At 35.0% G+C, this 27814-nt stretch overlaps 1 protein-coding gene across 1 annotated transcript; it reads right to left on the reverse strand.

Annotated features, from left to right (window-relative positions):
- Nucleotides 1–914: 914 nt before the first annotated feature.
- On the reverse strand, nt 915–15291 carry TEX15 (testis expressed 15). The gene is made up of 4 exons (XM_006834525.1): nt 8401–15291; nt 5886–5944; nt 3507–4765; nt 915–952 (listed from the first exon to the last, which is right to left on the reverse strand). The coding sequence occupies exons 1-4, from the start codon at nt 15289–15291 to the stop codon at nt 915–917; spliced, it is 8247 nt and encodes a 2748-aa protein (XP_006834588.1).
- Between the last annotated feature and the right edge of the window lie 12523 nt (nt 15292–27814).

Here is a 27814-nt window from a genome sequence, read left to right on the forward strand (position 1 = left end):
AACAACAACAAAAAATCTTGTGCTCAATTAAATTATTACAATATTTTAATTTAACTAACAACATAAGCTAAAGATATTATATTCTTCTTTTGCTACAAAATCATTTAAAAAAATCACTTAAATTGTGAAGTACAAATATAAAAGACATAATAATCTTTTAGAAAAGGTGTTATAAAATATAAGGGTGTTAAATGTGTTTTAGTTTCAGTATAATGAACTAAAAATGCATCAAACATATAATTTAAAAAAATATCTACTCAAAAATACTTAAATATGCAAGCAAGTTTCTCTATTAAGAACATTTTATAAATGAAAATAACAAAATATTGAAAATGAAATTTTTCATGTCACGCACAACAGAATTATAAATCACAAAATCACAATAACATGTCAAGAATGATCAAATCACTGGTCTAATGACAATTGTAAAATAATTTCTTACCTTCATCTAAATCCAATGGCACAATGTAAATATTAAAAATATCAGAAACAAAAACTTTTCTCATGAAGACTTTACTACTGCTCCTTAATCTTAATCATAGCAAATGCTGTATTTACTGGTGTAACATCATTAGAATAATCTCAAAGAAAATCTTTACTGATAGTAACATTAAAAAAAATAAATTTCAAAATACTGTGCTAATGTTTCTGATGGCTAAGTAGGTATTAAAAATAATAGCCTATATTCAGATATTACAAACCGATTTCCTGTTGACTTATGTGGTACACTGTTGCATTTAAAGATTGTATAAAGAGTTATGATTTATATTTCCTACCACATTTACATACATTACATTACATACATTTTTAAATGTTCAATGTTAAAATAAAAAGTATATTAAGTAAAAACAAAACAAAACAATCATGGAAAATTCTGTTAAATCTCCTTTATTTCAATACACAGAAAATTATTTTCAGTGTCCTGGCTGAAAGGATTCTTGTTGCCATGGAGCTAGAAGAAAAAAACCACAAAGATTTGAACTAAGTTAATGATAAAGACTAATTGTATCCTAATAGCATAGTGGGAGAACATGATCTTGAAGTCAGAGCCAAAGAAATCAGGAGTTGAAACCACACACCTGTGGCCCTTCATTTGCCATGGGATCCTGAGAAAATTAAGGCTTTCCAAGGAGTAATTTCCTCATCTGTCTAAGAACAGTAATATCTCCACATCTCTCTCAGGTATCCTAAGAGAATTAAATGGAGTAAATAGTGTAATGTTTCTGGCACACAGGGCTCAATGAAGCCCTTTCCTTTGGTTCCACTTTCTGATGTTGAATACACAAGCATTATGAGCAAAACAGTGTCAAATAGGTCATAAGGATTTGTTTATGTCTTTAAAGGAATGCAGGCTGAGTGTGAGAGGTGTTAAGGATTATAAAAACACTCATGAAAACAGAAAGATGTGTTTGTAACAGAGCAATTGCATACTAATTAGAATAGTTTTGCTTTCTTTTGTTTTCACACGACTAATGTAACACTCTTGGTATGGCACTCTAGGATTAGCACTGGACTGTGAAGCACCAAGGTCAGCAGTTCAAATCCACCAGCTGCTCCTTGGAGGTTCTATACAGGGTCGCTATATGTCAGAAGTAACTTGAAGGCACTTAACAACAACAAAGGAGACCTGTGATGCTGTATGATAAACACTGGATTGCTAACCACAAGGTTGCCAATTCAAACCCACCAGCCACTCAGAGGAAAAAAGACAAGGTTTTCTGCTCCTGTAAAGATGACAGCCTTAGAAACTCTATATAGAGCAGCTATGATTCAGGATTGCTTCAATGGCAGGAGGTTTGGTTTTGGTTAAAATAACCCAAGGGTATCAATATCTTGAAAGTTAAAGCTGGATATGCCCTCCAACCATCTTTTAGTATCATCAACAGCTTACCAGAATAGATGATATGAGATAGTTTGTGAAACAATTATATCAAGATTTCCTATTTCAGGAATTAAAGCATCTACTTTAATCCATAGGTTTGCCATATTCACTTTGTTTGATGCATTTATCACTATAGCAGTAGTATAAAATTAATTATAAAGGAAAAAGCTAAATCATATACTGTTCTCTCCAGGTTCTGTTTTAGGTATAAATGTTCTAGTCCTGTTTAATTTGATGGGAAAGAGAGATAAGGGAAAGTACACACATAATTACAATATCACATAATATTCACATGCCTTCTTAGCATGTGAGTAAAGCACATAAAAAATACTATGGAAGTGCTAGAGGAAGTGTTATATTGGCACAGAACAATTCAATGTGAGTACAGAAGTGGTGGGGAATGAGACAGGATATACAGAATTGTGAATGGCCCTGAATTGTAAGCTAAAGTACTTGAATTTTATTCTACAGGTCATAGGGAACCAGTGGGGATTTTCAATGCAGGGCTGCTGACATGATCAGATTTCATAATTAGAAAGAGAATAACGTTAATTTAACCAGCTGCTGCTTCCTGTCTAATTCAGGTAAATGACTTCTCAGTTAATTTGTTCTACTTATCCATTTGTAAGAGTATCCAGGATTCTGAAACAGCATTTTACAAGAAATTCTCTTGCATTTCTATGTTAAAGATATTAATATTTTTATATCTGATGGTAGAATATTTTGGGTGTTAATGTCTGTTTAACTCTTATTTTTTTCTGAATTATTAGTTATTTTAAATCTTGCTTCAAACTATGGTAGATACACACTTCTTTAAATTTAATTTTAAAACTTTACTTTCTGATCATGACATTTCAAAAATCTGTTTAAAAGAGTAAAAATTTCAAGTTTTAGTGGCAAACTTTAAAATTCTTCTACTAATGTATTTCAATTAACTCCATCCACCTACAGCAAAGTATTATTAGAATACACACAGAGAAAATGACCGGAAGAAAGGCTAATGTTTATCTGACTGAACTCTCTTTTTCCTCCTTGATATTTTACTATTTTTCTTCTTAATTATCAAAATGTTAAGTTCATAATAGAAAATATAGAAAACACAAACACACCCAAAGGTACACAAGTGTTGGTATATTTCCTTTCAGTATTTCTAAGCCTTTCTTCATTTATATAGGTTAAGTTTTTATGATATGCAGTTAAAAATTATCATTAATAAATTTTATAGGCCTTTTAATGGATGTATCATATTTCACCGCATGGATTAACTATCGTTTACTTAATTGTTATCTAACGTTGACTTTTACTGAAGGACATATTAATGCTATTGTTGTTGTTAAGTACTGTGGAGTCAGTTCCAACTCACAACGACCCTGTATAGGACTTCCAAGGAGCGGCTGGTTGGTTTGAACTGCCAAACCTTGGGGTTAGCAGTCCAGCGTTAATCCTACAGCACCATACCAGGACTCTTTTCTATATCGCTGGCAACTAGATTCCCATCTGATAATGTAATTCAACTCTGCTTAATACAGGAAAAATTCTACAAATCTGCACAGAAAAATGACTGCTGTACATGATCACTTGTATGGGATTTCAAAGTTAAAAAGCAAACCTTAGTGAAACTCACCGTAAATCCAAGGAACTTCTGGAAGCACACCAGGATTAGGAGGGCAAGGGTGTGCAGCTTGACGGGAAGCAGACTGCAGAAAAATTGGCTGCTGAAAATTATAAGGAGGAGTTGGCATTGGAGATTGAAAATACCTACTCATGGGCATAAAGTCATTGGTTTGTGGTTCTTCAGCAACATAACCAAAATATTGAGAGTAAAAATGATTAGAATGTGTGTTTTGGACAGAGCTTGCAACTGTAGTCAACATCCCAGAAGGAAGTGCTTGGGCTTCATAAGATGTTATCCCTTGGTATGTCTGGGTTATGGAACTGCCATTGATGTTACTGTAATGATAAATACATAAAGCATAGCAAGGATATGACATTCCAAATGAATGTTGAGAAGAATTATACATTGGGGTACATGCAGACTGTGGAAGTCCATTCCAATGCATGGCAGCATTCTGAGTTAGGGCTTTTGAATTTTCACTACTCTGCTGTTCAGAAAGAATGTACTCTGCTGTCTGATTCAGGTTGAGGTTTATGTTCTCAGATGCTCCAATAGGAATAGTACTGGGGCTCAGTGTATCTTTCATACATTTTTCCTCTGACTCAAATTTTTCAGGTTGTATTTCGTTTACTTGAAGAGCAGGAATTTTGTTCTGAATAAACAACAGCTCTGAAGAATTAGCACATGTAGAGTTTTCAGAAGACAAACTTAACATTTCATTATCTTGAAGTTCAAGGACATGGTCCTTATTTTCTAGATTGGTATAGGTGTCCTTCACAAAGTGAAAAACAGGCTTTGAGAGCACTGATGTTTCAGTCAAGAAAGCAGTTTCAGTTCCTGGTTTAATGTTTGATGGACAAGATTTCTGTGCAGGATCTGGTGAAATTTGAAGAAATTTCTCTGAAGGTGTGTCACGGTGTTTTGAAAATGAGTTAGCTGCACTTTTTTGACCATATTTTTCATAAAAAGGATATGCTTTCTTATTGCTTTTTTTTGCAGCAGTACTAAAAGTCATATTTTCCTTCATGCTATTTAAGTTTCTCTGTTTCCCTGTGAAGTCTTCTGAAATGTCAGATGAAATACTAACTAAATCTATTCTGTTTTCTGATTTTGCTGTGCAAGTGTCTTTTAAGTCTTTGAAAGGTAAAAGTGAGCCAGGTAGTGATCTTGTCATTTCCGCCTTTTTTGGAGATACATGGTTTCTTTTCAGACTGTCAGATGAACTTGGTCTTACTTTGTTTTCACTTTGGGAATGAGATCTTGTAGTCCTATTAGGTGTAATACATACATACAATACAGACAACTTTAAGTATACAGCTTCACATAACAGAAGTATCTATTTGAAATTTTTATTCATTAGGAATTCTTTAGATTTACATTTTTCTCATTCTATTGGCAATTTAAAATGGGTAAACCAGGTGCCACTGAGTTGCTTCTGGTCACAACGACCCCATGTGTATCAGACTAGAACTGTGCGCCACAGGGGTTTCAACAGCTGGTTTTTCAGAAGCAGATTGCCAGGCCTTTCTTCTGAGGCACCTATGAGGACTTGAACTGTCAGCCTTATGGTGCTAAAATATTCTTTTTATGAAACAGTAGTATATTTATAGCATGCATACATTATACTCTTTGTACTAATGTTTCTACTTAGTTATATAAGTTGGTGACTTTATATCTCTTGATATTTACATTGGTTAAATATAAAAAATATAACCAATTTTGAAATATGGCTTGTCTGTAATAGGTCCCTATAACAAACTGTGCCAACGGCTGGTGGTTTGAACCTACCCAGTGGTGCTATGAAAGAAAGGTTTAGTGATCTTGCTGTAAAGATTACAGTCTTGCCTTCTCAAAAACTTAGGACACAGTTCTACTGTGTAAGACATGGGACTGCCATGCGTTAGAATCAACTTAACAACAATGGGTTTGATATTTTTGTAAAATCCAAAGGTTTAAACATCTTTTCATTAAACCAGTCATTAATCCCAATCCTTTAAGTAACATCGGTCAAACACAAATTTCCCTAATTATTCCATAAAACAACACCCTTTCTAAGCCCTGGGTCTGTCAGACCGACTGACTTCTTCTAACTTTATTCAAAATCTCCTTACCTTTTATATCGTCAAAAACCAAATTTCACATTACACTGCCTTTCAATACTTACAGAAAGACGTTCACACTTCTCCGGCCAATACTTGACATTTTATAATATGAAACAACCTTATTCTCTATATTTAGCCGATACTTGTCCTCATTTTTAAATAACTGTTAGAACATACAGTTACATGTATTTTAACTGTTAAAATAATCATTGTTTTATTCGTATCCTTTAATATTTGCTCATTTTTGCTTAGTTTTTCTTAAGGTGAGACTGATAGCAATTCCTACCTTGGAGGCTTGAATGTTGCCTTCTCTTTATTGATTTTTGTGACATCTTTCATATCAACCTATGTTTAAAAGACACAAATAAAATTTTAATTGGCAATAATTTAAGTGGCAATAATATAAAGCTTTATTATTTTAATATCTTAATTCACAATTGTTGTGGCACTATCTAAAGCTAAACTTAATGTTTTCCTCCCCTAAAACTAGTGGCTCTGCTAGAATTCCCATATTTTTTATTTTTTGAAGAAAATGTGCAACATTATTCGTCTCCTCATACCTTAAAGCCAATTTTGAAGCACATTTATGACGGTCTCTCTTCTATGCCTTTCTTAGTAAACCAGTAAGTACTATTAACTCTTTAAGTAGTTTCTGTCAAATACAAATGTTCCTTTCTTATTCTACAAAAGAAAGAACAGTGGCAGTATAGTGGGTTACATGTTGGGCTGCTAGCCACACGGTCAGCAGCTGGAATTCACCAGCTGCTCCATGGGATAAAGATGAGGCTTTCTGCTCTCACAAAGATTTACAGCCTTGGAACCCTATATAGGGTTGCTATGAAAGCAGCAGTCAAGTAATCAAACGACGTATTGCATTAGGCAAATATGCTGCACAAGACCTTTTTAAAGTGTTGAAGAGCAAAGATGTTAGCTTGAGGACTAAGGTGTGCCTGACCCAAGCCATGGTATTTTCAATAACCCCATACGCATGTGAAAGCTGGACAATGAATAAGGAAGACCTTAGAAGAATTGACGATTTTGAGTTATGGTGTTGGAGGAGAATATTGAAAGTGCCATGGGCTGCCAAAAGAACCAACAGATCTATGTTGGAAGAAGTACAGCCAGAGTGCTCTCTCGTATTTGGACATATTGTCAGGAGGAACCAGTTGCTGGAGAAGGATATCATTATTTGGTAAGAGAAAAAGAGGAAGACCACCAGAGAGATGGATTGGCAAAGTAGCAGCATCAATGGGCTCAAGCGTGGCAACAATTGTGAGGTTAGCCTAGGACCAGGCAGTTTCGTTCTGTTGTGCATAGGGTAGCTATGAGTCGGTACAACTTGATGGCACCTAATAACAACATGAGTCAGAACTCAACACTTAATTTTTCATCGTTAGCTTACATTTGTCCTATGTATTAGAATTTTGTTCCTGACTTACATTCATCTTTCAAATGTCAATAAGCATTCGTTATGCTTTTCATTACACATTATTTTCCAAAATTGAAATGTCTTTTTCATTTTTACCTTCATCTTGATACTTTCTGATCATTTAAGGGAAAAGTCTGTGTTCCAAGAACTAAATCTTCCTAATTGTCTAAGCTTTCATTTTTTCTTTCATTCATAATACCTATAAACCTCACTTGACTCCTGATAAGGCATACACAACTTATGCTCTTGTGTTTTGGAAGTATGTTTATATGTGTTTGTTGTTAAGCATTTCCCAGTAAACCCAGTTCAATAAATGATTTATTTTCTGGTCTCTAGAACTAATATAACCAATATAATTAGACTTAGAAAGCACAAGCAGGCAAAGAAGGAATCCTGCTTTTCATTTGAAGATTTTAATTTCTTCTTTTTGAGAATTTCTGAGCTGGAAAAGTCTCAAAAAGTTACTGGGAAGAGGGTAAGGGCAAATGAAAGCACAGGCTTTGGAGCTACACTATCTGGTTATAGATTCTGGTTCTCCTATTTACTAACTCTGTGACCTTGAAAACTTTAACCTTTTTGTTTCTCAGTTCCCTTACATTTAGATAGCACTACACGGAGTCCTTGTGTGGCATTGTGGGTTAATGTGCCAGACTGCAAAGTCATTTGAACTACAAGGATGGTAATTCAAGCTCACCCAGCTGCTCCTTGGAAACCCTATACAGGGTTGCTATGGGTCGGAACTGACTTGACAGCACTTAACAACAACAACAACAGAAAGCTTTTATAATGAATGGTTATTTATGTAACCCTTAGAACATTGTCAATAAATGTGATATAAAATTTGATAAAGTGTATTTAGATAGAAGTTCCTTGAATTCTTTGATAATCATCAATTTAAAAATATTTGTGTTATTTGTCCCACTAGCTAACAGTGAAGAACAGGACTACACTGGACAGCTCTTAATATTCTCTACGTGGGCATAAACTTGCTGTACAGAAGCTACTCAATAAATACTTGGCCATTCACTTAACCCCATTCATAACCACACTTTCCCTTAAGAAGCTGTTAAAATTCATATACTTTCATGCAATGTTTTCTAAATTAAATAGCTCATTTTAAACTGTAACTTTAAAAACCAGACATTTGCAAGATATTCTTTCCAAACACAGAATCATGAATTGAAAGTCAACATTGACATCATTTTAAAGATAACATAAACTGTTTAATCCAGTATTTTAAATTGTAAATATATTTTTCAAGGCAAAATTCAAAGCATTCTCAGTTTTTACAATTCTTTAATATAGTTTGCTTATAAAGTAGACTTGTTCTCAAAAAGAATACTTATGTAGGTTTTGTTTAAAACATTCTTACCTTTTGCTTTTTAAAACTGGTAAGAATAGTGTTTTTCTTTTGTTCCTGAGAGTCTTCATATATGTCTACAACAGGTCGTTTTTTAGGGGAATTTGAAATGTTTTTGAATATGCACTCTGGAATTGAGGGCACATTCATACAAGTGTTGGGTTTGTTTTTGCTCTTTCCATGTTTTGGAATATGAATATTCATATTTCCTTTTTTCTTCAACTGGGAAGCTTTCTTTTTGTTACACAGCATTTGGCACAGGATAAAGGAAATGGCTAATTTAGCATTTTTAGTACAAATAATCTTCATATGTTCAATAGTTTTCATGACTTTCATAATATGGGCCATTTTTCCTAAGTCTTTCCGAGGAGAAGCCATTATATTTTTGAGCAGTGTAGAAAACTGACTGTAGTTGTATTCTAACTCTGTCAGTGTGCTTCCATAATTTATGGATGCTATACATGGTACAAAGTTAATATATGTGGAGATGGAACACTTACAATTCTTTAGAAGTTTTTTTATTTCTGAAACTTCTTCAAGTTCTCTTGAGAGCAAATGAAGAGCATATGAACAGTTAACAGCTTCATCGTATTTGTAGATAATATCTAAATCTTTCTTAAGTTCAGAAATAGCAGTATCTATCACTTTCCAGAGACAATCTGTTGAATTATCTTTAAGAAATGAAAAATTAGCCATTTTTTCTTGACAATTAACCAGCTCAGGAAGAAGTGATGAATCAAACCAAAGCATACCTCGAAACCTTGGCTTGTCTTGTTTTATTGCCATTGAGTTTTTCAGAAAATGCATTGTTTCCAAAACCATAACTATTTCAATATATATTTCAATAGCTTCAGGTTTTAAAATTACAGCCCCATGGTTGTGGGTATTCATCATGTCCAAAGCATTTTCTTCTGTGATAAAAATATTATCTATGTTATCTTCTTGCAACATTTGAAAGTACTTTTTTAAAATTTCTAAGTGACTAGTACATCTCAAAGTGAGTTCCTGTAATTTTTTAAAGTCTGCAAATTCAGCTTGATCCAGTATTTCACTAATACAACAAATATCTGGGTGTGAAAGCAAAGTACTCTTAAACCTATAGTTTTCTATACTAATTGTTGCATTATTCATTAGATTATCTGATGTTTTGCATGAAATCATGGTATCCTCATCAGGTCCAATACTGTAAATTTGTTCACTGCTTAAATCTTTAGACAAAGTATCATATATCTTCTGCAATTCAGAAAAAGCCTCTTGATTAATATTCAGTAGCATTTCTTTATATTTTTTTCTTGAGTATTTTTTTAGAGACTGTCTTCTCTCTTCCCAAACAATACTCTTAGCAGTGTCAAAAAATATATGTTCCAGGCCATAAAGGGACATTTTAATACTCAGTTCCTCACTGCTTTTGATAAAATTAACTTTTGAGGAGATAATTTCTATGATAATCCATAGGTGGTCTTGTTTTCCTGGATACAAATGAACTTTAGGAGAGTTCCTGTACACACTGATCAACTCTAAAGTACTTTTTCTTAAGGTTTCTAGGTCTCCTAAACTATCGCCAAAGTTAACACCACAGGTAAATGGGACTGAAAGTGTGAAGTCAAAACAATCAGAACAATGTTTCATTATTGCTTCACACTCTTTGATCTGTCGTTTGTATTTTAAGAATGCATAGTATGAATTTCCTTCCCTTTTTGTTTCTTCAAACAATTCAATCAACTGATCATGGTATTTCTGCAACTCACAGAAGGCATTATATTTTAATCTCCCTTGAAAAGCAGGATAAAAATTGGATTGTTGTTGATAACCACGCGGTCCACCAAGCAGCTCACTGTACAGTGTCTCATCATACCAAAGCAAGCTTCGAAATGTTGGTTCATCTCTTAAGAGTCTTTTTTTGTTTTCAATGAATTGAACAGTTTCCATCATCATTTGGAGTTCTACCAAAGAGTCAATAGCACATGGCTTTAATTTGTTTCTACAATTATTCCACAGGTTTTGTTGTATCAACAGTTCTCGTGAAATCAAGATTTGCTCAAGTGAACATCCTTGGTTTCTTTCAAAAGCTTCAATAAGCGAAGGGAGAATATTTTCACAAACCTTAGTTTCTTCCTGTAGAATCTGCAAAGACGATGCTTCATCTGCCCTCTGCAAAATTTGAGATAGCTTAGCTACGAGACCAGTATAATTAGCAGGGTAATGATTTTCTTTCAATTCATTCATGTATGATATAGGCTTCTTCTGATGAGTAGTGACTTCAGAGGTTTCGGAGTGGGCATGCAAAATAGGCATGTGATTAATTCCTATAATACCTGGTTTGAAATTATAGGTTCTTTTTGAATGCACTGTTGAATCAGACTGAGACTCATTGTTGACTTTAACTTTCAAGTCTCTCTTTCTTTTGTTAAATAGATGAGGAACTATGTTATTCACAGACAATGCCTTAGAAGAGGGGGTATTTTTAATGCTTAGATGAGACTCACTCATGTTATTTTTAATTGCTGTATCACTTAAGCAGGATTCTTCTTGTTCTAAGTTCTTCCTTTGGTTTTTGTCCTCAGTCTTAAGAGATGATTCTTCAGTCATGTGTTTTTTGTAGCATACATCTCCAATGAAATCTTTTGTTTTTTCTGCTTGTTTAACTTTCCACATTTTTCTATCCTGAATGTTTTTCTTTGCAATACATTGTTGTGAAGAAGAATGCTTTATATTATCTGTTAGGAGAAGAAAACCATCATTGGAAAATAGGCTCTTCATTGTATTTTCCCCATCATTTTTATTTCCTTCCATTACTGATGTTAGATCTAAGTTGGAGTTCTCAGTAACATCTGTGTCATTCCCATCTATTTGGAAACAGTTATTTGACGAGCATTGCTCTGTCTTTAGAATCTCATTTTCACCACATTCCTGCTGATAATGTGATACAGTAGTGGATGTTGCAAAAAATGTCTGTTTATCTAAATATGATTTAGAAGATTTCCCCTCACTGTTTGTCACTAGAGCAGATGAAAACAACCGAGGAATACTGTTACACTTTTTGGTTGCTATCAGCGTTGGGTTTAATGAATCTGCAAGTAAGTTTCTTATGAAAATGTTCTGTTTAGAGCTCTTAAGAGGAGCCATACATTTTTCTAGAGGAAAATTTACCTCAAGGTTTCTTTTACAATCAGATGAACTGGTAATTGGCTTGTAGAGATCAACATTTAATAAGTGATTTGCATCTGATTCTGAGACTGAAATAAGTACATCAGTTTCCACCTCTGTGTGAGCTACATGAGTTTCATTACAGTTTCTGTCACTGTTAACACTTACACTTTCTTTTATGCAACTTAAAGATACTGAGCTACTTTTATTTGTTAGTTCACTAGCCATAAAATTTCTTTCTTTTGTTATATTCTGTGTTGAATGGTTCTCAAGTTTTTCATACTTACATACGTTAGATAAAAGGTTTTCATCAATTTGAATTTCCTTTTTAGGTAACTTCTCATTTAGGTGGTCTGGTGAAAACAGGCATCCAGTTTTTCCAGAAAAAGGCTGAAGTTCTGATGATCCTGATAACTTCATGTTGCTATTATAAGCTGATAGACTTGTATTTTGGGATGTGGAGGATAGGCACAACTGTGATTCAGGATGTTGTTCTTGACCACAAAATTCTTTCATGTGAATAGTGGTATGATACCTAGAAACAGTGCTGGAAACCTTTTTTTTAGAAAGGTGTTCTGTGATTCTCTCTCCATTTCTTTTATAGGACTTAGGCTTTGACACATGAGTTAATGATTTATTAACATGAAATTCTAAAGCTCTTTTCTCACCTTTGTCATCTTTTCTTTTTGGAAAAAAATGCTTAGTGGAATATTTTCTTTCATAAACAGAACTATAACCTTCAAGGTCACAACTTTCCCAGAAATTATTGCACATTATTGCATATGATTTTGGTAAGGGGCCTTTTTTTTTTACTCCCACTTTAGCTATTATTTGCAAGGATGTGTGAACTCTTCTATGAGCTTTTTTTAAGTGAAGAACAGCTCTGTCAAGTTTTCTGGAAAGACGTTTGCTTTTGCATAAAGATGCTTCACTGTTTAAAACATTGAGGACATTCCTGATGTCCTTTTCTGACCGTGAAAATGTTTTAATTCGTCCTTGGGATAATGAAGAAAAATATTCATATGAATCTGGACTAGTTAATCTCCTCTTTTTCCCATACATTTCATGACTTCTTAAAGCTTTATGTGATATGTCTTGGTCCCTAAGAGACGTCTGTAGCATTCTTTTACTAATTCTTGGCTGCATGTGTGTTTTACTTCTGGTACCATTACAGTCCATTTTTAATTCTGAAAAGGAACCGCTGTTTCCATTATTTACTGTTTCAACCCTTGAAGATTCAAAAAACAAAGATACACCGTTCTGGTTTTCAGACACGTGATTCATGTGTATATTCTGACTTAATTGAAAAGAAGGGGAAGTTTCAGATTCACTAACAAGCCCCGATTCTTGTGTTATGGTATCAAATTTATCCTCACAAGGGTAATCAAAAATTTCACCAAAAGACTGGCAATAAATTCTTAATCCTGGTACCTTTTCTTCTTCATTTATTTCTGGTTCTGTGGATTCAATTATGCCTTTGTAAATATTGTCTTTCAATGCATGGGAGTCAGCAGTGTGACTGAATTCTGGCCTAAATGTATTAGTAATTCTAATCTGTAGATCTGGAAGTAAAACTGGGTTGAGATGCTCTGCTTTGGTGTTTTGTGTGGAAGAATAAAAACAGTCATTTTTCTCAGAGTAATGCTGACCTGTATTCTCCCTTTTTGTGGTGTTTTTCAATGTCTCTGCCTCCCTGTTACTGCTTCCAAATAGAGCTTCCCAATCGATACGAGACGTCAAAGCCTCAAAGAGTTCTTCACTAAGCACATTTCCATGGCAATGTGTATTTTGTTGACACAAAAAAGCATCATCATACTCTTCTGTTTCTATTTCAATCTCATTTTCCAATTCTAAACTTTGAATAGCCAAGTTCTCATTTATTATGAATTCATGAAATGAGTCTTGTAATATATTTTTATCCTTATCAATTTCACAACCCAACAGTCTAGGTTTTACTAACAAACCAAAATCTGGACTCTCAGGTGAACAAGCTTCTTTAAACAGGTATCCTTGGTGCGCTTCATGATTTGTGAATTCAGGTATAGTAGCACTAGCTATTTGTACTTCAGCATTTGAGGTCATGTTAAATGTAGTAGACAATTGTTCAGAAATTATAATTTCTACATTGTTGCAATTTTCATTCTCCCTCCTTTCATCTTCATTGGTAAAAGTTTTGTTTGTATGAAAAATCTGCTGCCCATCTCCACATATGTTCTCTATGTTGTCCTCTGTAGATGAAGCAATAGCTTCCTCATTAGCTTTATTTTTATTTTCTTGTTCTTTTAAATAAATATTCAGGGGTGTAGCATTGTTCAGCTGTTGTATGTTATCACAGAAAAGAGGGTTATCTTGACCTTTATCTTCAATATGAGGACTACCTTTGGAATCTTTATGATTGTCCTCTAATGACACCAGCTCATTTTCATTTTCCTTACGGACCCATACATGTTCTTTAGTTATATTATAATTGAAATCACTGTGAATTGTTTCAATGCCATGAGATGAAAGAACTCTATCAATTAGTAGTTCACTGGACGGGGAAATGTCTTTTGCTTCCTGGAGAGCATCAGTTATAATGCTAACACAATTTTGATCTTTATCCCTTTTAAGTTCTATTTGTTTCTGAGAAACGACAAAACTTGTATGAATGTTATTATTTTCATACTCTGAAGTGTTCTGAGGATGATTTTGCAAAAGGCTCTCTACACTTGTAGAAAGACTGTTTTGTAATTCCACGGCTAGATCGTCTAGTTCACATAAACTCTTTGTAGTAGATGTAGAAGATATTGCTATTTCTAACTCTTGAGTAATTAATATTCGACCACAGTTCTCCCCTGAAGAACCACCCTCGTTACATTCTTGGTGCAATGAAATGTAATTATTTATTGGACTGGCTTTTGTTTCATTAGTAAAATAATGACCAATTTCCTTCCACAAATTATGCTTTTCTCCATGTTTAGAATTGTCTTCGGGTTCAGTTTTATGGTTCCTCATATCAATATTTTGAATACATGTATCAATGTTTCCTATCTCTTGTAAAGGAGAAATTGTAGACATTTGGTGATCAGTTTGACACATCGTTTTTAAATTAGAAGACTGTGATTCCTGAAAGATGTGACTTCTGAAGTCTTTTGTACAAGCATCCATTGGTTCATAGAAGTTATATTGCTTGTTATTTTGGTTAATTAAAAGTGGGCTGATGTTAATGCTCTGTTGAGATCTCTGGATGTTTTCCTCACTGTGTTTTTGGTGCTTAACTTCGGAAACTACGTTTGACAAAGAAATTGGGAAGGGAAAAGTGTCTTGTTCCTTACAGTGTCCTGCCACAGTAATTTTATTTTGAGGTGCATAATCATAATCCTTATAGTACTTGTTATGAATCTGAGATTGTGAATCATCAAAAGGAATTTCATAACAAGGGGCATCCAAACAATCAGTAAAAACAGTATGATTATCAGCGTTGATTTCAGATGAGGACACAGAACTAGCTGACATAGATGACAAGTTTATTTCTGAATTACCAGTATCTAAACTCTTCTCAAATGCCATTATCTCATTTAAACTTGTTTTATTATTCTGTTTTTCTATGCTTTCTTCTCTTCTCGTTAGTCTTGGGTCTTTTATGAGTTTTGAAGTAGTAACTGTGCTTGAGCCAATATTGTTGTGAAGGGGGAAAAAGCCACTTAAAATATTTTTAAGATCTGTCCAATTTAACAAGAGGTCACCACTAACATTTTCTGTAGTATCACTGGGCATAAATAAAAGACTTGAATCATGTGCAGGTACTTGAGAAGCATCACCACTTTTTGCTAAATTGTACTCTGTCTGTCCACTATGTGTTTTAAGTATAGAAATGTTTCCATTTTGCCCATTTTCATAGGAATTAGAATGATGTGAGTTAGAAGGTTTTATCTCTGAATCAGGTGTATTGCATGAACAGTTTTCCTGAGCAAATCCATCCACAGGTTTCCTGAAATGCTCAAAGATGACAGTAGCATCTTTTCCTTTTCCGATTCTCTTGGCCACTGTACAGTTATTCAGTGAACATGTTCTTTCTGTGGAAATAAGAGAAAGTAAGAAAAATAGGAAAACAAAACTGCTTCTACAAAATCTATATTACTACAAGTAAACTGTCATGACTGATTTTAATTGACAGTTCATCAAGTAATATAATCATGATTAAAATGTGTTCTCAGCAGAAAAATAGGAGAGATGAGTAAGATGGGTAAGCAGAATATCAATTAAGTATTAAGTGCAACAGCATGAAGTTCTGCCCTAGAGACCTTACTAAAATCAGTATTTGTAATTAAAGAATTTGAGATGATAAATAATGAATAAAAATAAGCAAATAAGAAAAAATTAAACATGAATAAAACTATGTTGTCATAGACTAGGTATTTCCTATATTAACTTTCTATATTCAGGTATTTAATAACAGCATTTACATAATGAGTCCCAGTGTTGTGCTGTAGGATAAGCACTGGACTGTTAACCACAAGCTCAGCAATTCAAACCCACCAGCAGCTGCCCTTGGAAACCATATATAAGGTTGCTATGAGTCATAACCAACTTGATGGCACACAACAACAAACAGATTGAGCAAAATGGTCTCCCTTGTTCTTTTTCCTATTAACATGCTCTCCATAAGAGTTACCTTAAAAATTAAAGTTTTTAAACAGAATAAAAGCATTTTTACTTCCCATTGTTGGCATTTCCACCAATTAAATAAAAAACAGAAAAAAAACCCCAACATCTTATATAAAATAAGAAATGTATAACAAAATCAAATGATAATCAAGTACACTCCCAAATAGTTATCAGGATCATAATGTGAGATAATAAAAATGTATTTACCCCCCCCCCCCCAAAATAGTTTTCATCATGTCTAGATGGGTCTAAGGAGCTCTGGTAGTGTAGTGGTTACGAATTGGGCTGCGAACCACAAGGTCAGCAGTTCAAAACTACCAGCTGTTCCCCGGGAGAAAGATGAGGTGTTCTGCTCCCGTAAAGATTTATAGCCTTGGAAACCCTGTACAGGGTCGCTATGAGTCGGAACTGACTCCACGGCACATAACAGCAGCAGCAGATGGGTCTGGTGAAAAGAGATGGGGAAATGATTCTTATGACTCAATAATGAGTAACTGTTACCATAACTAATTGCAACTGTTACAATTGTAAAGGTAGAAGTTTTTGTAACAAAAAGGGGGGAGTAGTTAATCTTACAGTCCAGGAACAGAGAACCCTTGTACCATCAAGGGAAAAGAGCATGAATGGAATGGGGGACCCTATCCAGAGAAGCAGCGATACCAGATACGGAGGCAGAGAGGAGGACATAGAGAGAGGGAGCCGCTGAATACTCTAGACTCATGGAAAGAGAGGGACTGGGTGCTGGTGGACAGGAAGCAGGCTTGTAGATGTGCCCTTTGATTAAGTGATTATATATTCCTGAGTGTTTCTGTGTGCATGCCCCCCACCAAAAAATCCCCAGAGGTAACTGAAGCAAAAATACTATTGAATGATGATGCATGGAGGAGACTGTAATCACTGCAATGAAATGACGAGTGTAAAATTCATGTTCTCCCATGTATATTATCACTCAATTCACAATGAAAACTTAAAAAACCCCAAAATGTGTACCATTACACTGTCCAATATGGTAGTCATTAACCATATGTGGCTAGTGAGCACTTGAAATGTACTGGTGTGACTCAGAAATTAAAATTTCATTTCACTTAAATTAATTTTAATTTAAATAGATATGACTAGTTGTTATTGTATTGGCTAGCACAAGTCTAGAGTACTCTAGAGGGAGAGTATAATATGCTGACAGTCAATATATGTAACTTTGACTATGGGCATAATATAAGTACTCCCCTAAATTCATCAATCATACTTGATTAAAGGAATAGCTGTAAGATTTGGAATGGGCCAGAAGTGAAAAAGGTTCTTGTCTACTGTCTCCAGTGTAAACCTAGGTAACAGAGGGTATGAAAGAAAAGTAAAGTGGTTGGGACAGATCGAAGGATTAAGCCCAGGAAGGCTGTGAAGCTTTGAAGGCTATGTTAATCTCTTGAATACATCAAGATTAAGTGGAGATAAGCATTACAAGATAACTTTTAGTAAAGCAAACCCTTATTCCTACTATTATTAAGCTGCTGTTAAGGACTGAATTGTATTTCCCAAAAACATATGCTGAGGTCCTAATCGCCCTGTGTTTGGGAATGTGACCTTGTTTAGGGAAACAGGGTTTTCCTTTGCAGATGGTTAATAGTTAAATTAACAAATTTCTAGAAATGCACCATCTACTTAAAGTAACACAGACTGAGGTAGAAAATTTGAACAAACCTATAATAAGATATTGATCAGGTCATTAAAAACTTCCAACAAAAGAATTCTACCAAACATTCAGAGATTTTGACTCATATTGTTTTTAAGTGCCATCGAGTTAGTTCTAACTCATAGTGACACTGTATGAGGTTTCTGAAGAACAGCTGGAGGGTTTGAATTGCCTGCCTTGTGGTTTGCAGTCCAGTGTTGATCCTACAGCACCACACCAAGAGTACTCTATATAAAGACATTACTAAAAAAGAAAACACAAAACAATATTCCTGACAAACATAGATACGAAAATTCTCAACAAAATTCTAGCCAATAGAATCTAACAACATATCAAAAATAATACCTCATGACCAAGAGGGATGCACACTAGGTACGCAAGGATGTTTCAAGATTAGGAAAACAATAAACATACTTTACCACACAAAAAAATAAAGGAAAAGAACTGCATTGAATGATGTAGAAAAGGTATGACAAAATCCAACACTCATTCCTGATAAAAATCCTCAAAATAAGACTAGAAGGGAGTATACATGGGAGTGTGGTGGCTCTGTAGGATCAACACTGGACTGCATACCACAAGGTTACGAGGTCAAGTTCACCAGCTACTCTGCAGGATAAAGATGAGACTTTCTGTTTCCACTAAGATTTACAGCTTTGGCAACCAACTCTATAGCACATAAAAAGAACAATGACTACACAAAACCAATGGTCAACATTTATCTCAATGGAGAGAAACTGAAACCATTCCCCTTATGAATGGGAACCAAACAAGGATGCTCTTTATCACTATTCCTATTCAATATATTTCTGGAAGTCTCAGCCAGATAAATAAGGCAAAGAGGACATTTAAAGGTATCCAAATTGGCAAACAAGAATTATTACTGAAACTAATGGAAAGATTCACTAATGTGACAAGGTATAAGACCAACATGCAAAAAGCAGTTAGATGTCTTTAAACTGACGAGAACTCTGAAAAGAAAACTAGGAAAATAATACCATTAACGAAAGTCACCCCCCCCCGCCCTAGAAAAAGATGAATTACTTAGGAATAAATCTAACCAGAGACACAAAAGACCTATACAAAGAAAACCAGAAAACACTACTACAAGAAACCAAAAGAGATTGTAATAGAGTTCTGTGTCAACTTGAGTAAGTCAGGATTCCCAAAGTTTTAGCAGTTAAGATGTGCTTATTCTCATGGTGATAAACTCTATGATGAATGACTATGAGCAGACAATCAACTGAAGAGATGCTTCCTTGGGTGTATAGCCTACTCCCAATATAATGGACATTCGGAAACAACTTTCTCTATTCTGCTGAGGACCTGGGACTCTACAATTGTAAGCTATCTCCAAGATAATTAACTTCTCTTTATATGGATACATATATATGTTTCTCTGATTTTGATTCTCAAGAAAGCTCAGCCCAAGAAAGAGACATAAATGGAAGAATATACCATGCTCATGGATAGGGAGACTTAACATTGTAAAAATGTCAATATTACTCAAAATGATCTACAGATATAAAGCAATTACAATCCAGATTTAAACCTCATTTTTAATGGAGATAGAAAAACGAATCTCCAACTTGCAGAAAAACTAATCAACTTTATATGGAAAGGAAAGAGACCTTGGATAAGCATTAAAAAAGAACAAAGTTGAAGGACTCTCACATTTTCTGATTTCAAAACTTACTACACAGACACAGTAATTAAAACATGCTGGTACAGTATAATAACAAACACACAGACAAATGGAACAGAAACGAAAACTAAGACTCGAACCCATCTACTGAACTGATCCAAAGAGCTGATCTTTGACAAAAGAAAGAAACATCTTAAATGAGGAAGTGATACTCTCTTTAACAAATGATGCTGGAAAAACTATGTATCCCCAAACTGTATATCCATTTGCTGAAGAATGAAACTGTATATCCATTTGCTGAAGAATGAAAATAGGACCCAAAGCTCATACCATACACAAAAAGGAACTCAAGGTGTATCAAAGACCTAAATGTAAAATGTAAATTATAAAGACAATCAATGGAAAAAAACATTTTTGGGCCTTAATATATGGCATAAGAGTCATGGTGTAGTGCTTTAGGCTAAAGCATAGGACTGCAAGGTCAGTTTGAACCTCAACGCCAGCAATTCAAGCTTACCAATTGCTCCTTGGTAACCCTACACTGTGTTGCTAGGAGTCAAAACCAACTTGATGGCACTTAGTAACAACAATATATGGCATCAATATACTGTCAAACAACTGAAAACACACAAACAGCAGAAGATAAACTAGGTAACTGGGACCTACTAAAAAATTGACACTTTATGTGTATTAAAAGATTTCACCAAAAGAGTTAATAGAAGACCTACAAACTGGGAATATATATATATTTTTTGCCAATAACATATCAGACAAGGGATTAATCTCTAAAATGTATAGAAAACTTCAAGACCTCAAGAACAAAAATAAATAATCCAAATAAAAATGGGCAGAGGGTATAGCTATGTCACCAAAGAAGACATTTCAGTGTCCAACAAGTACATATAGACATGCTCACTATCATTAGTTACTAGAATGATATAATTCAAAACAGCAATGAGCTATTTCATCTAAGCATTAATAATAAAAATTGAACAAAACAAAACAAAACAAAACAAAAACAAAGTGACAAATGTTAGCTAGGGTGTGAAGAGACTGGAACCCTTATACAGTGCTGGTGGGACTATAAATGGTACAACCACTGTGGATAATGGTATGATGCTTCCTTAAAAAGTTGTAAATGGAAATACTATGATCCAGCATTTCCCATATATGGTATATGTCCTAGAGAAGTAAGAGCCATGGAATGAACAGATTTATGTACACCCATGCTCTTAGCAATACTATTTATATAGCAAAGAGATGTAAACAACCTATATCCCATCAAAAGAAGAATGGTTAAATGAACTTTGATGCATGTATACAATGGAATACTACACATGTTAAAAAATGATGAAATCTGTGAAGTACCTTATAGTATCAATGAACCAAGTATTCTGAAACATCTATTACGTTGAATAAAATAAGTCAATCATAAATGCACATATATTGTATGAGACCATTAAGGCAAGAAAATGTTTCTACACTAAAACAAACATTCTTTGATGGCTACCCAAGTGGGCAGAGAAGACAGGTTAAATAAAACTACAGGCTAGACATGTATTAACTTGGGTGAAACAGAAGGCAAACAAACAGAAGAGTTGAAGGAATCTTAGGCAAAAATAAAAAATAAATTAACTGCATCATAAAACAGAGTTTCCATCATTGTTGTTAGGTGCCATCGAGTCAGTTCCAACTCACAGCAACCCACGCACAACAGAAAGAAACACTCTGGTCCTGTGCCATCCTTACAATTGTTGCATCTGAGTCCACTGCTACTGCCACTGAGCCAATTCATCTTGTTGTGGGTCTACTTTTTCACTGGCCCTCCACTTTACCTAGCATGAAGTCCTTCTCTAGGGACTGGGCCCTCCTGGTAACATATCTGAAGTATGAGAGATGTAGTCTCGCCATCATAGCTCCTAAGAAGCATTCTGGCTGTACCTTCTGGCTGTACTTCTTCCAACACAGATTTGTTTGTTCTTCTGGAAGCCCATGGTACTTTCAATATTCTTCTCCAACACCATAATTCAAATGCATCAATTCTTCTACAGTCTTCCTTATTCATTGTCCAATTTTCACATGCATATGAGACTACTGAAAATACCATGGCTTGGAACAGGTGCACCTTATTTGCTCAGCAAACAGATTGAATAAGTATGGTGAAACAATACAACCCTGGTACACATCTTTGGTGATTAAACCATTTAGTGTCCCCTTATTCTGTTCAAATGACTTCCTTTTGGTCTATCTACATGTTCCTCATGAGCACAATGAAGTGTTCTGGAATATCTATTCTTTGCACTGTTATCCACATATTGTCATGATCCACACAGGCAAAAGTCTTTGCATAGTCAATAAAGCACAGGTAAGGATCTTTCTGGTATTCTCTGCTTTCAGCCAAGATGTATCCTCATTTCATGTCCTTTTTCTGAATGCAAAGTGAACCTCTGGCAGTTCCCTGTCAATATACTATTGCAGCCGTTTTTGAATTATCTTTAGCAAAATTTTACTTGCATATGGTATCAGTGGCATTACCTGATGATTTCCATATGTTACTGGATCACCTCTATTTGGAATGGACACAAATGTGGATCTCTTCCAATCTGTTGCCCAGGTAGCTGTCTTTCGAATTTCTTGACATAGGTGAGTGAACACCTCCAGTGCTACATCAATTTGCTAAAAGATTTCAATTTGTATTCCATCAATTTCCAGAGCCTTGTTTCTTGCCAATGTCTTCAATGCACCTTGGACTTTTGTGTTTGGTACCACTGGCTCTTGATCATATGCTACCTCTTAAAATGACTGAGCATTTATTTTTGGTACAGATTCTTTTGATGCTTTCTGCATCATTCAATATTTTGCTTATTGTTGTTGTTAAGTGCCATCGAGTCCGTTCCGACCCATAGCAACCCTGCACAGGGTTTCCGAGGAGCCACTGGTGAGCTTGAACCACCAACCTTCTGGTTCAAACGACTGCAGTCTGGCGCATAACCCACAGCGCCACCCCAGGACTCCATAGAATCCTTCAATATTTCAAGTCGAGACTTCAATTTCTTCTTCAGTTCTTTGAGCTTGAAAACTGCTAAGTATATTTCTTTTATGGTTTTCGAACTCTAGGGCTTTGCGCATTTCATTATAATACTTGCATTGTCTTCTTGAACTGCCCTTTGACATTTTCTGGTTCAACTCTTTCACCTCCTCATTTCTTCACTTCACTTTAGCAGTTTTATGCTGGAGATCAAGTTTCAGAGTCTTTTCTGACATCCATCTTGCTATCTTCTTTCTTTATTATCTTCTTAATGACCTTTTGCTCACTTCCTGTATGATGTTCTTGATGTCATCCCAGACATCTTCTGGTCTTTGGTCATTAGGCATAATGCATCAAATCTGTTTTTGAGATGGTCTATAAATTCAGGTGGGATGTAGTCAAGGTCATATTTTGACTCTCATGAACTTGCTTTAATTTTCTTCAACTTCAGCCTGAACTTGTATATGAGCAATCGATGGTCTGTTCCATTGTGTGCACCTGGTCTTGTTTTGTCTGATATGGAGCTTTTCCATGGTCTCATTCAACAGATGTAGTCAATCTGATTTATGTGTATTCTATCTAGTGAGATCCATGTATATAGTTGTCTTTTATGTTGTTTAATAAAGGAAATTGCAATTAATAGATCACTGGTCTTGCAAAATTCTACAATGTGACCTACAGCATCATTACATTCACCAAGACCACATTTTCCAACTATTGATTCTCTTTGTTTCTAGGCTTCACATTCCAATCACCAGTAATTATCAATATATCTTTGTTTTATGTTTGATCAATTTCAGACTGAAGAAGTTGGCAGAATTCTTCAATTTCATCATCACTGGCTTTAGGGTTTGGTGTGTCAATTTGAATAGTAGTAGTATTAATTGGTCTTCCTTGTAGGCATATGGATACTATCCTATCACATACAGCACTGTACTACAAGATCTTAAAATATTCTTTTATATGATGAATGTGATGTCATTCTTCTTAAATGTGTCATAAATGGCATACTAAACAATTAAATTGTTATATTCAAAATGGTCAATACCAGTCCATTTTAGCTTATACCTAGGATATTAACCTTTATGTGTTCCATTTCATTTTTAACAACTTCCGATTTTTCTAGATTTGTAATTTGTATACCCCACGTTCTGATTATTAATGGAGATTTACAGATGTTTTTCCTCATTTTGTGACCGAAAGCTTTACTCCATTTGTGTCCTCCTGGTCAACTCTACTTTGCGGAGGCAACTCTTCCCCAGTCATTATTTGAGGGGCTCATCTTCAGGCACTATATCTGACAAAGTTCTGCTGCTTTTTTATAGGTTTTCAGTGGTTAAACGTTCAGAAGTTGTCTGTCACTCCTTCCTAGTCTGGAAACTTGCTGAAACCTGTCCACCATGAGTGACCCTGCTGGTATTTAAAATACCGGTGACACAGCTTCCAGTGTCACAGCAACTCACAAGCCACCACAATACAAGAAACTGACAGAGCGTGTTGGCCTAATCCTGTGAGTGGTGTCTTAAAAGAGATGCGGACAGACACAGATACAAAGTGACAGATATGTTAAGATGGAAGCAGATATATCTACAAGCAGCTTAGAAAAGCCAAGGAGTGTGGGGAAAACCCAAAACCTAGAGAAAAGACATGAATAATTCCTTTCTCAGATCCTTCAGAAGGAACTGACAAGCCTTACACCCTGATTCTGACTTCAACTCTTCAGAACTGTGAGAAAATAAGATGTCTGGTCTTTAAATATTTTTATTCAAAATACCTACTTTGTAGTATTTTACTGTGATATCTGTAGGAAATTAGGATAGCAGGTATTAAGCCCTCCTCAACAAATAATAATTACAAAGGACAAACAGAAAAAAAAATCAGGAAAAGCTAAATATACAAGGAAATTTAAATTGCATATCGTCTTTAAAGAGAAGACTCAATGTTGGAAGAGACAACGATATAACACATACAAAAAGTGCTTTTGCTGAACTCATAATAGAAATTAAGAGAAAGAAAAAAAATCATGGAAGAAATGAAAGTCACACTAGAACAACAAAACACCCAAGAAACGTAAGTATGAAAAAAATAGAACACCGGTAGACATGTGAGGAGACAACACTGAATAACTAGGACAGAACAATATGACAATGATTAACATGGTCACACAGAATGCAAAGGGCATTCAAAGTACATAGGATAACTATGCAAAGCAAAAAATACAGAAATGACAAAGATCAATTCAACAATAATGGGTAGAAACATCAATACCTACTTCTAATAATGGATAAAACAACCAGGTAAGAAATCATTAAGGAAACAGAACAGAACAACACTACAAACCAACAAGACTCTTAACTGATTTTTATAGAATATTCTACCCAACAACTGAATATATATTCTTCTAAAATGCACATGGAACATTCTCTGGAATAGATCATGCTGTTGTTGTTAAGTGTTCTCAAGTCAGATCTGACTTATAGTGACCCTGTATAGGGTTTCTGAGTATTGGCTGTTGAGTTTCAACTGCCAACCTTGCGTTTCAAATCAACCTCTGAGGTAGAGTGCTTATCCTACAGTGCCACACTAAGACTCTGAAATAGATTATATCCTAGGCCATAAAACAAACCTAAGAATTAAAAAAAAAGTAGAAATACCACAAAGCATGCTCTCCAACCACAATAAAATAAAAATTGAAATCAGTAACAGAAAGAAAATTAAGAAATTCATAATTATAACCAATGGGTTAAAGAAGTTATAAAAAGAAAAATTAGAAGTAGTTTAAGATGAATGAAAATTAAAGCACGACATATGAAATCTTATGAAACACAATTATAGCAGTGCTTAGAGGAAAAGTTATACCTGTAAATGATTTTAACAAAGAAGAAAGGTCTCAAAGCAATAACATCAAAACATCAGTAAAGGAAGGGTAAAATAAATCTCAATTCAAGCAATAAGAAGGAAAAAAAATATTTAAAGAATAAAGTAACTAGAATAAATTTAGGAAAAAAAAAAGCAATAAAATCAACCTACTTTTACTCAGATTGACAAAGAAAAATAGTGAGAAGGCAAAATTAGTGAAATCTGAAAGGAAACAGGGGTTACTACTACTGATGTTGCACAAAAAAACTTATTTTTCAGGACCCCCCCACCCCCACCCCACCCACTAAGACTGAAACTCAAAGGGAATACATGAGCAGACATGTAAGCTTGCTGAGACCACACTGGTCTACTTGTGACTGGAAGAGGGGGAAAGGCAGCAATGAAGAAATGGGCTAAGTTCAACCACATTCCATAGAATCCCGTTGACTTGGAGATGAGAGCGAGAAGAGGAAGGGCTGGTTGCTCCAAAGTGTGGTGAGACCTGGGGACACCTGAGCCTGTGGACAGGGACATAGCCACAGAGGGCTAGAGCTGAAAGTGCAGTATCCAGCTGATATGAAGTGAGGGAGATGCACAAGAACACCCAAACTTGCAGATAGTACCCATTTGATCAAGTCTTGATGACTTGATAATCATAACTCGACTAGAGGAAGAGAAAAAAAAAAGAAAAGAAAAAAACAATTTTTGATAAAGGAAATGAGGGTAAATTGCTACAATTTGATGAACTTGACCTATACTCATGGAGGTAGTAACTAAATAACAACAGAGAGGGAAGGAGTCTTCACATCAAGTATCAATGCTTTTCACTCTGTACATAGGGTAGATAGGGATGGGCAATTTAGACATTGGCTACCTAAAACAAGGGGTCGATAAAGGCACTAAGTGACTGGCTTAAAAGGTTTCAAGGAGGAGTTTAGTTTAAGAGTGTGTGGGGAAAGAAAGAGTCCCCACTGAATAGTTTTCATCTTGTCTAGATGGATCTGGTTAAAAGAGATGGGGATAAGATTCTTATGATTCAATAGTGAGTGTCTGTTACCATGTAAAAGTTGTAAAGGTAGAGGTTTTGTAGCAAAAATGGGGGAGTGGTTAATCTTACAGTTCAGAAACAGAAGGCCCCTAGGATCATCAAGGGAGAAGAGCACAAGTGGAATGTGAGACCTTACCCAGAGAAGTAGCAATACCAGATATGGAGGCAGAGATGGGGACATGGAGGGAGGGAACAGCTGAGGACTCTAGATAAATGGGAAGAGAGGGACTACGAGATGGCAACCAGCAGGCAGACGTGCAGAATGTGCCCTTTGGTGGTGTAAATTTATTATATATGCCTGAGAGGTTTTTTTTTTTTTTTATTTTAAAAAAGGGCTGAAGTGAATACAGAGAAATACTGTTAAATGATGGTACATGGAGGAGATTATAATCATTGTAATGAAACAAGGTGTATGATTTGTTGAATGTAAAACTGATGATCTGCCCTATAAAGTTACACTCAATCCACAATAAAAACCTTAAGAAAACAAACAAAAACAAAACAAATCCTTATTTTTGTAACATCAGTAGTACTAGAACTAGGAATAATATGAACCATGAAGGTAAAAAACCGTAAGTGATGGTATCTCATAACTATCAGAGTTGAAAAAGGAAAAAGTCTGATATTACCATGTGTTGACAAGGATGAAAAGATCCTCAATCCCATTAATTAAGGAAATTTAAATTACAATCACAATGAGATAGCATTTCACTCTCATTAGAGTAGCAGAAGTAATTTATTTTTAAAGTATAGTATGTTCTGGGAAGGATGCAGAGGAGGAATGCCCATAGATGGCTGGTAGGTAAGTAAGATGATACAACCAGTTTGGAAAGCCACTTCACATCTTTGGTTAACTTATACATTTATGGTGTATATAATGTTGTTGTAGTTAAGTGCTGCTGAGTTGGTTCCGACTCATAGAGATCCTGTATAGGGTTTCCAAGGAGTGACTGGTAGGTTTGAACCACCAACCTTGTGGTTAGCAGTCCTGTGCTTATCCCACAATGCCACACAGAACTCCCCTGACTTACATACTCTATAGAAAAACTCTTGAACATATGCATCAAGAGTAACATACAATGAATATTTAAGAGATTTTTTAGAATAGGATGAATACTGAAAGTATCCCAGTATTACCATAATAGTGTATAGTCACAATGAAATTATATATCTATATATATGTGTGTGTGTGTAAGAAAACCAACATTTATAATATATTAACATGTTATAATGACACATACATAATACTGAGCAAAAGTCACAAATATACCTGTAGCAGGATTCTTTATATATATATATATGTTGTTGTTGTTATGTGCCGTGGAGTCGGTTCCAACCCATAGCGACCCTGTACAGGGTTTC

Source organism: Chrysochloris asiatica, unplaced genomic scaffold (genome assembly GCF_000296735.1).
Source record: "Chrysochloris asiatica unplaced genomic scaffold, ChrAsi1.0 scaffold00011, whole genome shotgun sequence".
NCBI classification, from domain to species: Eukaryota; Metazoa; Chordata; class Mammalia; order Afrosoricida; family Chrysochloridae; genus Chrysochloris; species Chrysochloris asiatica.